At 36.7% G+C, this 16,040-nt stretch overlaps 3 protein-coding genes across 3 annotated transcripts; all 3 read left to right on the top strand.

The window, feature by feature from the left end:
* Positions 1–675: 675 nt before the first annotated feature.
* LOC116178834 lies at positions 676–1,524 on the top strand. Its single transcript, XM_031498460.1, has 3 exons — positions 676–917; positions 976–1,106; positions 1,214–1,524. Exons 1-3 carry the CDS (start codon positions 678–680, stop codon positions 1,401–1,403), a joined length of 561 nt encoding a protein of 186 aa, XP_031354320.1. The 5' UTR covers positions 676–677; the 3' UTR covers positions 1,404–1,524.
* Positions 1,525–4,443: 2,919 nt separating this feature from the next.
* Positions 4,444–5,704, top strand: LOC116178833 (aminoacyl tRNA synthase complex-interacting multifunctional protein 1-like). Its single transcript, XM_031498459.1, has 3 exons — positions 4,444–4,692; positions 4,748–5,254; positions 5,302–5,704. The coding sequence occupies exons 1-3, from the start codon at positions 4,564–4,566 to the stop codon at positions 5,587–5,589; spliced, it is 924 nt and encodes a 307-aa protein (XP_031354319.1). The 5' UTR covers positions 4,444–4,563; the 3' UTR covers positions 5,590–5,704.
* Positions 5,705–7,567: 1,863 nt separating this feature from the next.
* On the top strand, positions 7,568–10,045 carry LOC116179492. The gene is made up of 2 exons (XM_031499287.1): positions 7,568–7,822; positions 8,057–10,045. Exon 2 carries the CDS (start codon positions 8,060–8,062, stop codon positions 10,043–10,045), a length of 1,986 nt encoding a protein of 661 aa, XP_031355147.1. The 5' UTR covers positions 7,568–7,822; positions 8,057–8,059.
* The last annotated feature ends 5,995 nt before the right edge of the window (positions 10,046–16,040 follow it).

The raw sequence follows: 16,040 nt of genomic DNA, 5'->3' as shown, positions 1-16,040 counted from the left end.
TAAATTCTTTCTTTCCCATAGCAACAAATAAGTGATATTTTCATTTGTTTTTGCTTTCTATCTGAACAAATTAAGATAGATCGATTAAATCAATTAAATAAAAAGTTTTCTAATTTTCTCGAAAACGAATTGACCGATTTAAAAAAATCAAACTTCGAAATAAAGGACTTCAAAAGACCTTTCAAACAAGCTACCTATTACTCGATACCAATTGTCGTTTAATATTTCTAAGGGAATAATCCCTGGGGGGGTAGAGGGTGAAAAGAGATGAAGTAGTTTTTGGCTGGTCTCTGCGTTTTTTCCTTTAATCAGTGATAAATCCGTGTTGGGAAGTTTTGAAATGAACACCCTGTATGTGAATGCCTCACTCTTGCTACTGTATGATGATGACAGCGTTTTCGTCGAAACGCATTCGGTTTATTAAATTAATTGTGATTTTTGCGGTTTGTTTCAAATGATAATTTGAGCATCTGTACTATAGACTATCTATAGGAAACTTCTGGTGGGTTTATACAATCATTATCATTAGTTGACTATTAATAGATCATTAAGAAATAGCCAATAGAATCAAAGGCTCATTGTGCATCGCTAACCAACGAAACCATATACCTATATATTGGCTATTTCTTAATGATTTATTGATAGTGAATGATAATGGTTGTGTAAACCCACCATTAATGTTAAGTTTATCATTTCATGTTTATTTTTTAAGGGTAATTTTGGAAAAACAAGAATTACTAACCGATTCGTGGAAACAATATATAAATATTTTGACAACATTTTCTATTTCACAATTCGTATTTTGCATTTTATCATGCATATTCTTACAAAATATGGGAACCACTGCCTTACATTTATCACTACTTTCTGGAAACTTCTATACACTGGTGACTGGTACCGTACTTTTAAACTACAAGGTAAGTACAAATTGTGTGTTAAGGTTTACAAAAATAATCATGATGTATTGTTCTGTAGTGCCACGCGCTTTATTTCTTATCCTATTTACTAACAATGATTGGTGTTTATATTTACGTAATCAAGCCGACACCGTTTGCTGCTCAGTACTTGCCTTCCGATTCTCAAAGAACTCGAAATATTTCCAGCAGGTATAAGAACCGTAGATAGTAAGACCTCAAGTACCTCAAGCTGTAGCAGAACTGTTTTCTTTTTTCTATAGCCTGCAATTTCAAAATTATTTCCCTATAAATTTTAGGCCAGAGTGTCAAATCAGAGAACATCATATGTCCCTGAGTCCAGATCACAATGGTCATATGCTTTCCACGTTTGGGACAATTAACAGTATGGATACGTTACCGATTACCATAAGCACAAATACCACCTTTACATCTTTTTATGGTAGTCACGATGTTCTCAACAATAAATTGTCTACAAGTACCGCTTAGGATTAAATTAAACTTTTGTACATTGTAAATAGGTGCATGTATAGCGGCGTACTAGAAGTTTGTATACTTAATTATTTATTACTGTTTTTACTAAAGGTATTATTAAATTATTGCAACCGTCCGGACGGATTTTCTTGAATTAGAATTTATATTCTGTAGTACCCTCCTCCTCCCCGGGTCCCACATAACTTTATTTCTGACCTTCGATCAGAACTAAAATACCCTAAGAATAAAAACAAGTATAAATTGTGCACAGGTCTTGTACAGATAAAGCACATTTTTTTAAACCGAAATAGCTTTTGTTTTGACATCACCAATGAATATATTTCTTGCAGACGTCTCAATCGCCCTTTGTGAGTACCCTCTTCCGACAATCCGTTCTAGATGTACTATGCGATCAAAAATGAGCTGTTGTCGAGTCACCTTTGGAATTTTTGTTTACATGGAAAATCGTACTTAACTTGAACTTCCCAAGGGCGACTCGACAGCATCTCATTTTTGATCGCCCGTTATAAGGGAATATACCCGATCACGATATGAGGTCGAGGAGGAGGGCTATGGTTGGTAGAAATTGGTTCCTTTTGTTGAGACCTTTCATTAGAATACCTACCATGAAGGAAAAAACTAGTTCCACTCTCCCCCTTCCACCCCGTACTTTGAGAAGAGGAAAAGGAATAATTTTTATTTGTTACGACACTGGCAGGTGTGCCTTGGTGACAAATTGTCACAGTTTTATTGAAAGTATTACCCGTCCTCTCTCTTTCCTAGTCTAAGAATAATTCAGCATCTATATAGATCTGCGTTGCGCTGAGTGGCGTCAGAGCCGTCACGTCACGTTGCGTCAGGTAAGTATATGTTCCTGCCTAGGCCTGCAGGACTTTAGATGCGGCCGGTCAGCATTGCTTTGATTTCAGCAAAGCCATGCGGTGTAGAATTTGCAAGTGCATATGGGGATGTATCATTAGCTCATAGGAGATGAGCAACAAGACGTAAGACTTCCGTTGGGAGACGGTGGGTTGTGGTATGTCTGCGATGATCCATAGCTCGGCGACAGGAGTGCACCTTTCAATAAAATGCTTGACGAGAGCATGTCGTCTAGAACGTCCTCAGTGAAAGTTGGATATGTCGCTCGTGGCGTTTCGGTGTTTCTTGGTGGTGGTTTCCAGGTGGTCTATCCCATCACCGACGACGGAAGCTGCGGATAGCGCCTGGGTACATTTCGTGGGGAGCGGTGCGCCAATGGGATCGTTTCGGTGGTGGCGGTAGACGTTGATGGTGGTTTGTTTTTCCACGGTAGGGACAGTTCGTGTAGTTTATATGGAGGCAGCACCAAATAAAGATTCAAAAGGACTGCAAAGGTGGCAATTACTGTTGTTTCCCAAGTCCAAACGGCTATTCTCAGCCTTTTACTTGGGGTATATGGAAGACTTTCTCAAACTTAAAAGTAATTATACCTACTCTTTGTCCAAACTTAAGAGTTTTTCGGGCCTGCTCTTAGGGTAGTAATCCAGTATTTTAACACTGTCCCTTTCAACATGAAACAGTTTAACCATAGACTAAAAATACATTGGTCCATGGTCCAAGTAAATGGAGAAGTGCAGTGAAGGTTGGACGTGGTAGTAGCGAGCTTTGTAAAGATATAGGCTACTTCATCTGATGCCGTTCCAATTCTCTCACATATTCTATGAAGGAAAGGTTCTTGTCGATTACGTAGAAAAGTACTTGTCCAATCTACCCAGAGACTTGTTATAACTAGAGCGCGCGTAACGTAGATTTTACTATAAACGCCTGTTGTCAAGATAGGATAGGCAACCAACTGTTCATCGCGGGGCAGACGTACGTTCTGCAGCTTGCTTTAGCCAAAGAGTACAACGAACACTCTTTGCTTTAGCCATGTTTATTCTAAATTTAAAATTTTAGTAGCAAAAAAAGATAACATATAGCTGTTAACTGTTTTAATCGAATTTATTGGTATTTTATTTGAACTAAATTGGTATATAACTGCCTTCCTCTAGTCCTAATTTGATTTATATGTGTATTTTGAGGGTGAACACGTATGGGAAAATATACTCTTAAAACTAAAGATAGAAGAAGAAGTAGTAAGATATGATTATTTAGCGGATTTTGATTCAATATTTGCCTATCCAAAAACCCAAATGGGCTGTACCTAACTGTTATTTATTTTTCTTAGACTGCTGATAACCATTTTGTTTACAATGCGGTGTGGTGTGGATTGAATGAAAAACCTGAACACATTTTCATCAATTTGGCAAATTTTTAATGCATCGCTTGATACGTGCAACAATCCTCCACGATTTTTTCTAGTTAAAAGCCTTGAATGACTCTCTGATGCGAATATCGCATCTGCACATATGGAACATTTTTCTTGTAACAAAACCTGAAATATACTTAGTACCAGTAAGTACTTAGTTACCTCTATACCTAATAGGCAAATAGGTATTGCCGTTGTCTTGCTGGTAAAGGATGTCGAATAATAGTTCTACGTTATTTTAAGTGAATGGGAAAGTCGAAAACGCTCGGTATTGCATTATTGTTTAACACCTTCGTAGGTATCTTTCTAAAAGCGGCTTCTTCCCCGCAAATGCACTATGGTGGGAGTAAATTTTTCTCTTCGAATGGCTCTGATCCATATTGGCCTTTTAAACTTTTATCCGTTGAAAATCAGCATATTATTTAAAAATTTATCGACAGAGTACATGTTGATAGGCACAAGTTAACCTAAGTTTATTGGTTTATTCTCAACAGAAATTTATCTGTTCACTAATTCGAGCTAATCACGAGGATGATTAATGAACATCTAAAATAACAGCTCATTTCATTATATTGCATATCATCTCAACGATTTTTGCCCCGCGGTGCATTGTGTGTTGCATACTGTGTCGACAACACCTTAGATACGTTAAGCGCAGTCTAGTTATAGCAAGTCTCTGAATCTACCTACTCTTTACAGACGCGTAAGGTCGGACGTGAACAACCGAGCACCCTGTATATTATCGGTACATTTTTGGATTGCGGTGTGTCCTCAGACAAAACCGGGCCAAATTCTGTATTCGCTGGCTCAACCAACCGTTCTCTTCTCCTCCTGCGTGACATTTTGTTAAATCTTCGAATCGTTAACTTTTTGTGCCGTGGTGTGTTAATGTTACCGATTTTAGGACTTAAAAAGAATTTTTTTTATCTTCTAAACATGTCGGCAAAAGTTGTATTAGAAAACGTAAAACGACAGGCAAATGAAGCCCAAAAAACCATTACCCAATTAAAGGATGAGGTTAGTTTAATAAGGTATAGAGTATAATTAGATCATTGTGGAATATTCTATCTAGTTGGAGATAATCACGGAAGCATACAACACTTTAAGATGCCATCAATTGCGAGAAGAAAATAAAAAACTTTTATTGGCAGTAGAAGCTACGAAAAAAAATTTGGTGAATTTGGAAATTAAAAATGGTGTGAAGCAAGTGGGGATTGTCCTCAACAAATCCGCAAAGATCAGCGACACCTGTAAAGAGATACCCAAGCAGCAAGCTGCTGTTGCAGAGAAAAATGAAAAGAAAAGTGCAAGTAAGAAGAAGACCGAGCAGGTTGCAAAACCAAAGAATGACAATGCCAAAGATTCCGAAGAGATTATTGATGTTGGTCGTTTGGACTTGAGGATAGGCAAAATTGAGCATGTCAAGAAACATCCCGATGCAGACAGCTTGTACGTTTTAAAAATTAGCTGCGGTGAAGATCAGCCAAGGACTGTATGTTCAGGTCTCGTTAAATTTGTACCAATTGAACAGTTGGAGAATAAAAGCGTGATGCTGTTATGTAACTTAAAGCCTGCAAAGGTACTATGGTTGGGAGCTTATGTTTTTTTTAATCACTTGTATTGTAGATGCGTGGTGTCACATCAGAAGCTATGATCATGTGTGCATCGTGCTCAGAAGCAATCGAAGTTTTGTCTCCACCACCTGGTTGTATCGCCGGCGAAGCGGTACATTGTGAAGGATATACTAGAAATCCAGACCTGATTATGAATCCTAAAAAGAAAATATTCGAAGCTATTGTGCCTGATTTAGCCACAAATGAGACTTTAGAAGCTTGTTACAAGGGTGCCCCTTTCTATGTTCCTGGCAAAGGAAAGTTTTTGTCACTCACTCTTAAAAATTGTCCTGTAAAGTAAACTGAAATGTAACTTATTAAGGGGAAATCATAATTGGAAAATTGTTTTGTTTTTGTTCTGTAAAACCATTTTTCCAGCATAATTATTAAAAGTCTATTTGGGCTGTGTGATTCAAGAGTAATGCAGTTTTGAAAGTCAACAGAATAATTTGAAATGTGATTGAAAAATAAGATTGTATTACGGCTAAGCAAAAGTTGAACTACCTAATCAAATGTTGCTACACATCTTCAAAGGAATAGTTCCCTAATGATTTATTTATGATTATGAACATTCAATCTGGCTCAAATGACGCCTTTAGGATTTAAAGCTTCTTTATGATATACTTTCAGGTATTTGCCTGTCAGTCTATATGGCCTTGTTAACTTGATAATTTAATACTCATAGCGGAAGATTTTTTAAGTAGTTTAGGTCTGTTGTTTGATGAGCGCAATATGCTAAAAACGAACGCCCATGAACATAGGCGCAACTAGACTTTAACTTTTGGGGGGGCTACAGCCCGGTGTACATTATAAAGCCCATTCCAAAAAACCATCCAATTTTTATCTCTTTTCCTTAGCATTCCCATTCTACTAAGTTGAACATTTTCTGAATTCTGAGCATCACATTCACTTTATTAAAGACATTACCAAATGTAAATTTATCAAATTATTTTATTATTATTATTTTGCGGTGCCTGTCCGTCCGTTAGCACGATATCTCGTAAACGAATGGACCGATTACGATGAAATTTTGCAGGTGGATTCTTTATCATATTTGTAGATCGAAGTTCGTGAATTGGCAATGTAGGCCAAAAAGTAAAGAAGTCCCTTTTGACATCTCCGTTAGTTATGAACCGAATTGCATAAAATTCATTATGAGCATGGCTTTAGTCATATAAGACGCAATTCCAAAAGTTGAGCCTAATCGATCAGCATTCCCAGTGCCCTCTTCGCATCTCGACCATTTATAAATCGAATTGCTAACTTTCTTATTTATGAAGGTATTTAAATGAAATTTGATACATAACCACTTGGAATAAAAGCAAATTTAACGCTAGTTTCAAAATTTGGTTTTCCACATGCTATAGGAATACCCAGAAGCTCGTTTTCTATATTTTTTTACACGTTTATTATTATAAAAAAATACAAGAAGTAAATTTGATTGATGTTACTACAGGCCTAAGGGTATTTTACTAGTTTTTTTTGCAAATTTATTAACAATTTGTTCGGAATCGACGGAAACGCTTCTTTCTATATATCAAAGAGAAATATTAGAGAAACGGTCTTGAGCCATTGTTGTTTTTAACCAGCTCATAAATTTTGCATAGCCGAAAATGACCTTTCACAGGTTGCTGAAGAAACTGGCAATATGATTGCAGCTTGAGAGATGACTCAATAGTTCACGACCGACCGACGGCGACGCCTACAATCTTCCGCTCGGGTAGCAAGCGAGTTCAAAAATAAAATACAGGTTTTCAGGGCAAATAATTAAAGCTGCATACGATATACAAATTATGATTTGTCGCATGGCTTGGGGCGGCTTAGCCCCCCCCCCCCCTAGTTGCGCCTATGCCCATGAATTGTACGTCTTTGTTGTATCCTTCAGTTCAATTATTTGATAATGTATTTGACTGTACATCTTAGAAACAATCGAAATTTGTTTTCCCTGCCATTTTTTTAAGTGGAACTGGACGCATCTTTCTTTACTATCTATCGATTGACGTTTTTTTATTGTTTTTCTGTTGGGTAAAATAAGCTATTTGTGAACAAGTTGTTGGGATTTTTTAAAAGTAGTTACAGTATTTGAAAAGGCAAAAATAGCAAAAAGAAATTTGATTAGGTTCAAAGGACCAATATCTTGAAGCGTTTGTTTTTTAACAAATTTTCTCGTTTAGGTGGTAAAAATGCCACACATTTTGACACTACGCTAAGATGGGTTTATTTTGCACAAGCTTTGACGAAAATGTTTACATTACATTTAAGGTACACCGGGGAAAGTGTCAATTTGGGGCAAGTGGAACCCATCGCGATAATTATTTTAAAATATACCATTCACAGTGCCATCTGCCGGTGAATCACTTCAATGTAATGTGCACTTGCGCTACAGATCACAATACTACCCATATCTCATACGGCTTTCCCGCCAGCGTGAAATAACCTTCAACGTGTTTGTTTTGGTCGTAAGTGCAGTGCAGCGATTGTGCATTTAACTGGAAATAAAACGATTACTTATTGCTTTTTTCTGTGGGTTGTTGGTGAGTATCGCAAATATAGATTTAAGGTACAGCTGTTGTGTGATATTTTGCTGGTCTAAACGTTTCTGTATGTTCAACCGTGTGGGTTACACTTACCCCCGGAAAAATCCCTCTTGGGGTAAATGGCACCTACTAAGGGTGACACTTCCCCCCTGTAGGTTCCACTTAACTCTTCATTATCTTTCTCTTGATTCCTTGGTTTTCTTATCTCTAATTATGCCCATATTTTTCAAGAAAATGCCACGAACGTATATCCGGAAGACCAAACCACCTGAATACACCAAGGAGGATCTTGAATCGGCAGTACAGGCGGTTAAAAACGGAGAACTTACTATGTATAGAGCGGCAAAAACCTATAAAATACCCAAAGCAACCATTTATAAACGTGTGAAAGGTTTGCGTGGCGTGAAGAGTAGTTCTTTGGGTAGAGCACCTGCGCTTCCTCATGATGTTGAAGAAAAAATCGCGTCAGGAATCAAGATAATGGAGAAATGGGGATTTGGTTTGTCGAAAAAAGAAGTTTTGGAAACCATCGGTCGTTACATTAATGCTAACAACATCAAGACACCTTTCCGAAATGGCATTCCAGGAAACGATTTTTTTTCAAGATTTAAAAGAGACCATAATTTAAGCCAAAAGAAACCGCAAGCTGTAGAAGTAGCCCGCAAACGTAGCATGGACCCTTTTATAATAAATAGTTATTTCAACCTGCTTAAAAAGAATATTCAAAATATACCAGCGTCGCAAATCTACAATATTGATGAGACAAGTTTTTGTGTAGACCCAGCTCGAATTAAAGTTGTAGGTGAAAGAGGGACAGCAGCTCATCGGGTTACAAGTGGCCCAGGTAGAGAAAACATCACTGTCCTCTTTGGGGGCAATGCTGCTGGGGAGAAGCTGCCTCCCCTAATTGTATTTAGAGGAAAAAATGTCTGGGACAGTTGGCTGTCAATAAAGGAGGGGTATCCGGGAATGACATATGCTGCGTCCAAAAATGGGTGGATGGATACGCAAACTTTTGAAAATTATTTTCAAAATAATTTTTTAAAAAACGTTTGTCCCGAAAGACCTGTGGTTTTAATTTATGATGGCCATAATTCGCATGTGGGGGTATCATTGGTAGAAATGGCCATGAAACAAAAAGTTGTTATCTTAAAGTTACCTGCTCATTCGAGTCATTTGCTCCAACCAATGGACCTGGCGGTATTTCGGCCATTGAAAATAATGTATGATGAAGAACTTATAAAATGGCAACGACGTAATTATGGACATAAGCTCCCAAAGTCAGAATTTGCCTCAATTATTTCACGTATCTGGCGCAATGCAAATCCGGCAATAATAGCAAAAGGATTTGAGAAAGGTGGCATTCATCCATTTAACAATGCGGTGATTCCAGAAGAAAAATTTGAGACGGGTGCATATCAGAGATGGCGTCAAAGTCAAGAAATAGGTGATAATATTTCCAATGGTGGCATCTCCATTCAGCAAGCAGATGTGCCCCAAAATGAAGAGCACCAAACAGCTGATAACATTTTCAGAGAGGTCGTGACTAGTAACACTGTAGATCCGATGCCATCGACTTCTAGTTCAATTTTACCAACTGTTGTTCAAGAAAATTTATCTTTCGAAACGATGCTTCTCGAACAGCTAAAACAGGCACCAAGAACGTCAAGTAAGCGAAGACGCGTATGTGCTGGAGCGGAGGTAATAACAACACAAGAAGCACTAGAGAAACTGAAGGAATCAAGACGAGGAAATACACAGACTAAAAAGAAAGCACAAGAAAAGAATAAAGCAAACCAAGGAGATGATATAAATGATGAGCAATCGTCAAATGACGAAATTGATAGAGATCAATTACCATCTGATTCAGAAGATGATACCAATTTAGAAGATGAAGCAGATGAGTATAACGAAGAAAATGAGTTTATGGGGATGTTGAACAAAAAATGTGAAGAGTTAGAAAAAGATGATTGGATATTGGTGAAGTTTGCTTCAAAGAAGAGCTTCAAGTGTTATGTCGGGCAAGTAACGCAAGCAAACAGTGAACTGGAAGCAACATTTGCTCGAAAAATAGGCTCTTCGAACTACTTTCACTTTCCTGTGGTCGCAGATACTTCTGTGTTTTCTCTGGACCAAGTCATAATGATTTTACCCAAACCAATACTTAAGAGGGGAAAGTTTACCTTCAATGTATCTTTTGATAGTCTCAATGTGAATTAAAAATCAAAACAGTAAAATTTTTTTCTAGATAATTTAACGTTGACTTTTCATTCCACTTACCCCACATACTTTAATACGCGTTTTTAGCTAAAATATCCACATGGTTTACACTTACCCCGAAGGTCGGGGAAAGTGTAACCCATTGCGTTTTTTGGGCATAATTTTTTATAACACAAAATGTTGTCAGCATATCGTCACAAATTTATTTACATGTGCAGTGAACATATGAGACAATGTACGTTTAAAATTTCGCAGCAATTGGTGAGAAAATAACGATTTTGTGAAAGATTAAACTTGAACTATTGAAAATCGCGGCTCCACTTCCCCCGGTGTACCTTATGTCTTAAGCTATGTGATGCAGTGGCGGCTTACTGGATGAGACAAGTGATTATTAAATTGTAACGCCGCCATAAAATAATGTAAATCAGACAATCAAATTAGGATTAGTTCACGAATTTACATTGTAATTTGCCGCGCGTCGCAATATTACAGGGCGAGGTGTAACTGCCTACTATACTATTCGATAAAATGAAACAGCCGAAACACTAGAACAACGTTCCACACACGATACGTTTTAAGTATTGTATGATGAAAAAGGAGTGATTTGAGGCATGCCTCTGTCCATTTAGCAGCTAAAGTGTAAAAAAAAAAAACAGCAAGCATTTGATGTGATGTCGGGGATACAGTCGTCGGTCGGTCTCATTTGCACAACCGACAGATGACAACGTTTGCCGGTGTGGGTATGAGTTTTATTATAACAGGTAGTATTATGTAAATGTAATAACATTGTCAGTTCCAGCAGGCCTAGTGTTAACGAATCTGGGGAGGTAAAAGTGACCATTAGGAATGTATGTGACATTGTTAATTTTTTAATAAACAAATGTACATTTTCCCGATTTAGGTAAATCGTCAATTAACGTAAGTGGAAAATCAAACGGAGCCTTTAACAACACCTGGTATGAGAAATATGATTGGCTCACAGGAAGTGTAGAGTTAAAAATAGTATATTAAGTATGGACATTGAATAATATTATTATTCAATGGTATGGAGAACGGTAAGGGATTTTTACCGTTCGAAGACAATTGTTTGGAGGAGGAGCGAAGCGACGACTCCAATTATTGTCTGAGAACGGTAACCCTTAACGTTCGACGTGCTTATAACATTTTTTGCGCGATCGAAATTAAAATTATTCAACCAATATAAATATGAACTAAGAAATTAACGAGCAGAATAAATCGAAATGATCGAAGTGGTATGGTGTACATCACTAGGTAACCAGTTTATTTGTCAAAATTGAATTAATAATTTCATAAAAATGTGCATGTGTCTGATGTAGTTTACTAGCTTTGCACTTCCTTTATGACTTTATGAGCGTCTTGCTATAGGAAACAACAGCACAAATTGTACGTTTAATGTACCTAACAATAATTAAAGATCAAATGTAATGTAAGACTGTTGATTTTTAAAAAGGCGTCGGTAAGTATTTTTGCTGTTCTGTTTTTAGATCGGTAAGTAATTTTGGCGTCGTCGTAATCATAGCAACTGGTAAATAGTCAGAAATGACCGATCGCGCAAAAAATTATTTTTAGGCTATCATCACAAAAACGTTGATTTTGTGGTCGCTTTTGCGGCCATAAAGTTTCACTTTATTGTACGCTTCTGTCAAACTTTACTTTATTGTACACATCTGTCAAACTGTACTTATTTGAAACTGATGTGTGGTGTGAGAACCAGTAATCTGTTTGATAGAAAGCGTCTATCTGGTCTGTCCTCATCAAGGATTGGGTCCATCCACGTGCGTTTTTTTCATTTTCAGACTTGTAGGAATGTTTCACACTATTTTGCGTAATCACAATGTTCACATTTTAAATTATAGTTTGACGTTTCAATCTTTGCTGCTTGCAGAGACCTTTTTGAAGTGTAGAACCAAAACATGAGGAAGATGTTATTGCTTACATTATTATACGAAAAATCACCAGCAATTAACCGAGAACACAAGTAGCTACCTATACCTACCATCAAAGTAGGTAATCAGGTTTCTAATAATTGTACGTTAACTATAAGGTCTTGGAAGCCACAGTTACGAAGGACCTATTGCATTTGACATTATTAAAATCTTGTGCAACCGAGGAAGTTGCGATTGTACTTTTACTCTCAAACGCCTGCTTTTATATAATAAATGACTTAGGGTCGCAAGCGCAACGCTTGCAGCTTCCAAAATTTCATTTGGGGTATCTGAACTGTCGCTATCACCCATTTTGATACGCACAAAACACACACAAAGATGCTAATTATAATTACATATGACAGGAAATGCTTTGTTTTTAATTGTCTAAGATAACTATGATTTTCAGAAAAAATATGTTTATGAGCAAATTTTTGAATTCTTTTTTTGATGATCGCCTAAAAAATGTTGTGTGCACCTTGGCCAAAAGTGATTTGTTAGGCCTCATCTGAATTGCGGCCTCGGCTACCGCCTCGGCCACAAACAGCAGCTTCGGCCAAAAAAGATCACTTTTACGGCCTTGGTACACAAATAACTATTGCTGGCCTCTTGTACAGTAGTTCCAATTATCGTACAAAAACCATAATTATCGTACATCTGGTAACACTGATCTGACAGTAGTTTGACACAGTTTAGATGGATATCAGTTGATGTTGCTAGGCAACATTTCCAGTTTGGTAATAGTAGATTACATACCGAGCTGGGAAGTGGCCTAAGCCTAAGGCTTAAGGTAGAAGGTACATGAGGTATAAGCGCGAGACGTTGGTTATGAACCACTGACCATCGAGGTTTGTATACTATTTTATTCAAAATTTGTATTAAATAGGTAGTATACCTAACAAATGCCATCAGTGTCAGTGTAACATTGAAATCTAGTCGGCATTGGCGAGCAAGTTGGGATCGGGAAGTACTTTGCCGACCTCGACAAGGTTCGCAAAAGATGTCAAATTGCTCACTTCAAAACAGTTGGTAATTGACATATTACATACTGGGTGAATACTTTCAAACCAAACATAGGGAATTAACATGGGAAAACCGTTTTTCGCAGATTGTTGCTCACCAAATTAACTTGGAGAGTTCATAATGCCACCATTGGAAAGAAGATTTTTTTCCGCGTTTTATGATATGCAAATTATTAACGTCTAGTTGCACGTTTAATTATTATTTTGCGAAATTAGGTAGTCAAAAGTGTACTTTTAAAAAATCAGGGTAGTCATGAAAACAAGGTACGATAACTGTCAATCATTTTAATTTGTAATTACCCAGAACAAAAAACTTAGAAGGGAAACGTAAACGGGAACAACTGAGTGCAAATATAGTTAGTTTGGAGAACATTCAATAGATGGCGCATAGTTAGCGGGCGTGTTAAAGTTACTAAATCTAGTGACTTTCGTGCGTGGTCGCCATTATGACAGTTGAATTTTGAATTATGATTGACGGCTTATTGTGCTTTAAGTATAATTACTATTCATTATTACAATGAATTATGCATATACAAGTCGAGAACGTAAATGTTGTGTGACAAATTGTGAAGACGTTTCCCAAAAATGGAGCCCGAAGTTTTTAAGAATTGGTTTAGAATATAATGTGGAAGAAATTTACACAAAACTTTTTGGTTTGTGAACGTCCTTTTTCTGGCTGCGCTTTAGAACCTGGAACACGAAGAGATTTGAAGCGTGTGGCAGTTCGCACATTATATTTAGCAGGTAGCACTAATTGAATTGTAATAAATTGCTACATATTTTGTTTTTAGAACGATCTCGAGGGCATCATACAGTAGAGTTCCATGAAGTTGATCTTGTATCTTGTATAATCATATTAAATTAAATATAACTCCTTGATTGGATTAATTGGAGTTGTTACTTATAAAACAAGTGCTCTGTACTCTTTGAAGGCCCTGGCTGGTGAGGTGCATCCGCATTAAACTGAATTTATTTGGATCTCTAACAAACAAAATTGGATTTCACTGGCTGGATTCATTTACCTTTTAGGTTTCAGCTAGTCAAATCCAATATTGTTACAGATCCGGAGAAATTCAGTATCATGCGGACGTAGCTTACATTTTAATATTTAAATTTGGCGCCATTCACGCAAAAAGCTGCTGAGAACATACACGAGATGGCGCGTCATTTTTACATTACATTACAGTTTCCATTCTAAGTTTGTTGTTCTATGGTAATTACCACAAAACTTACGATGTATTCCATTGTGGAAAAAGTGTTTATGGTAAAAAACGTTTACGGCGGTAATAGTTGCCGCAGAGTGCGAGATTTATTTTCCGTGGAATTTAATCAAACTTCTATTCCGTCAAAATCGACAATTTGACAGATAGTTATTCAATTTGACAATTCCGGATGCTTAAATCTTATATGGGTCATGGCTACATGATTTTCAGAGTTAATTTTATTTTGCGAATTTTTGATAAAATAATGAGAAAATACAAATAAAACTTAACTAATTCGCATTTAGTTAGATGAGAAAAAAATCTTCTTTCCAGTGGTGCCATTATGAACCCTCTAAGTTAATTTGGGGAGCAACAGCGAAAAACTGTTTTCCCATGTTAATTCCCTATGTTCGGTTTCAGAGTATTCACCCGGTATATGATTGTGAATAATAATTATTCACATAAGTCAGGAAAATGACATATTACTGGCGAGGAAAGATTAAAGTGCGAGGCCCTCTTTCACTCAATGGTTAAAATATCCCTTTATCGTCTTGTATAATAAATAAATATTATATACCTGAATCACATCTCCGTTTTGAACACTCGAATGCGCACGAAATCGGGCCTCTAAAAGACAAGCTTTATAGTTGGTAAGTAATGTTACTTCAAATATGACTTATGAAACAATTTGTAACTGGATCTGTAATTATAAGAAGGTAGTAGATGGCACCATCTTTGAAGATGAACACACACCAGAAAAATATAAAACGTTACCAAATTATTGTAAAATAAAAATATCCAGCACTACGAACAGAAATAAATTAAACGATTTCACGCTTGGATCTTTGACATTAACAGCTAATGACAGTTTAGTTGACAACAGAAACTATCGCCTTACAAAATTTTATATGCACCCTTAGACCATAGTATATGGACTACTAATTGTAACGAAAATATGGTCAAGGGCATCACCTGGGTATGTGAGTTTCAGCGTAAACGAGTCTGTCCGATTAGATATGATTTGAGACTGTCAACCTATAAATTAACAAACGTCAATTAATTAATCGCCTAGATATGTAAAAAAAGCAAACCTATTCTTTTTTGTGGACGTATAGCAAATAATGAAGAGTATTTAAAGCTTCCCGTACTATGCGGTTACTATAAAAGCTACTCTTTATGCGATCCGAGTGGTGTTTACACGACTTTATAGTTTACCCTGAGATTCACATACCCAAGACTACAGTGCCCTCTATCCGTGACCACCCATTTTGTATTGAAAGCATAGGGCTAATAGCAGTCCATGTACTATATGGTCTAAGTATGCACCTTATTATACAGTACTTAAAATTATGTAACTTACTGTAGCTATCTCTCTAATCTGCATCGCTTAAAAAATAATTTCTTCATTTGAACTCAAAAAATCTTTTTCATATAGCATTACCACTGTCTACAATGCCATTCCATCGAATATTAAAAAGCTTACAGTGTCCAGGTTTAAATCAGCACTACGTCACATTCTTTTGAACGAGTAAAGTGTCCCATTCTCAAGTTACTTATTAATTAACTTTTTTTTTTCACAGTATTGTCTTTTTGTGTGTGTGTGTGTGCTATCTCTTTGTCACCCGTCCATCGAAATTGTAAACATTTAAATTGAAGTTATGTTATGGGTTAAGTGGAAGAACACTTGGTGGCGATGTTGCCCCTAGGTGAACTTCGCCCTTTAGATCGTCATCTAATAAAGACCTTATTATTATTATTATTATTAAAAATTGTTCCAGGATCTACTTATACCTAAGAATAACCAATAATTTAATTAAAAAAAGCA

This window comes from Photinus pyralis, unplaced genomic scaffold, assembly GCF_008802855.1.
Source record: "Photinus pyralis isolate 1611_PpyrPB1 unplaced genomic scaffold, Ppyr1.3 Ppyr1.4_LG8, whole genome shotgun sequence".
Classification (NCBI taxonomy): domain Eukaryota; kingdom Metazoa; phylum Arthropoda; class Insecta; order Coleoptera; family Lampyridae; genus Photinus; species Photinus pyralis.
Note: the sequence above shows the minus strand (reverse complement) of the source record. Positions and strands in the feature narration are given on the sequence as shown.

What these genes read in the sequence shown, in the direction of transcription:
- LOC116178833 (XM_031498459.1), top strand. Translation starts at nt 4,564, where the DNA reads ATGTTACCGATTTTAGGACTTAAAAAGAATTTTTTTTATCTTCTAAAC. An exon ending in TTACCCAATTAAAGGATGAG is followed by an intron (nt 4,693 to 4,747) that starts GTTAGTTTAATA and finishes TATTCTATCTAG; the next exon opens with TTGGAGATAATCACGGAAGC. An exon ending in GTAACTTAAAGCCTGCAAAG is followed by an intron (nt 5,255 to 5,301) that starts GTACTATGGTTG and finishes CTTGTATTGTAG; the next exon opens with ATGCGTGGTGTCACATCAGA.
- LOC116179492 (XM_031499287.1), top strand. Translation starts at nt 8,060, where the DNA reads ATGCCACGAACGTATATCCGGAAGACCAAACCACCTGAATACACCAAG.
- LOC116178834 (XM_031498460.1), top strand. Translation starts at nt 678, where the DNA reads ATGTTAAGTTTATCATTTCATGTTTATTTTTTAAGGGTAATTTTGGAA. An exon ending in CCGTACTTTTAAACTACAAG is followed by an intron (nt 918 to 975) that starts GTAAGTACAAAT and finishes ATTGTTCTGTAG; the next exon opens with TGCCACGCGCTTTATTTCTT. An exon ending in ACTCGAAATATTTCCAGCAG is followed by an intron (nt 1,107 to 1,213) that starts GTATAAGAACCG and finishes TATAAATTTTAG; the next exon opens with GCCAGAGTGTCAAATCAGAG.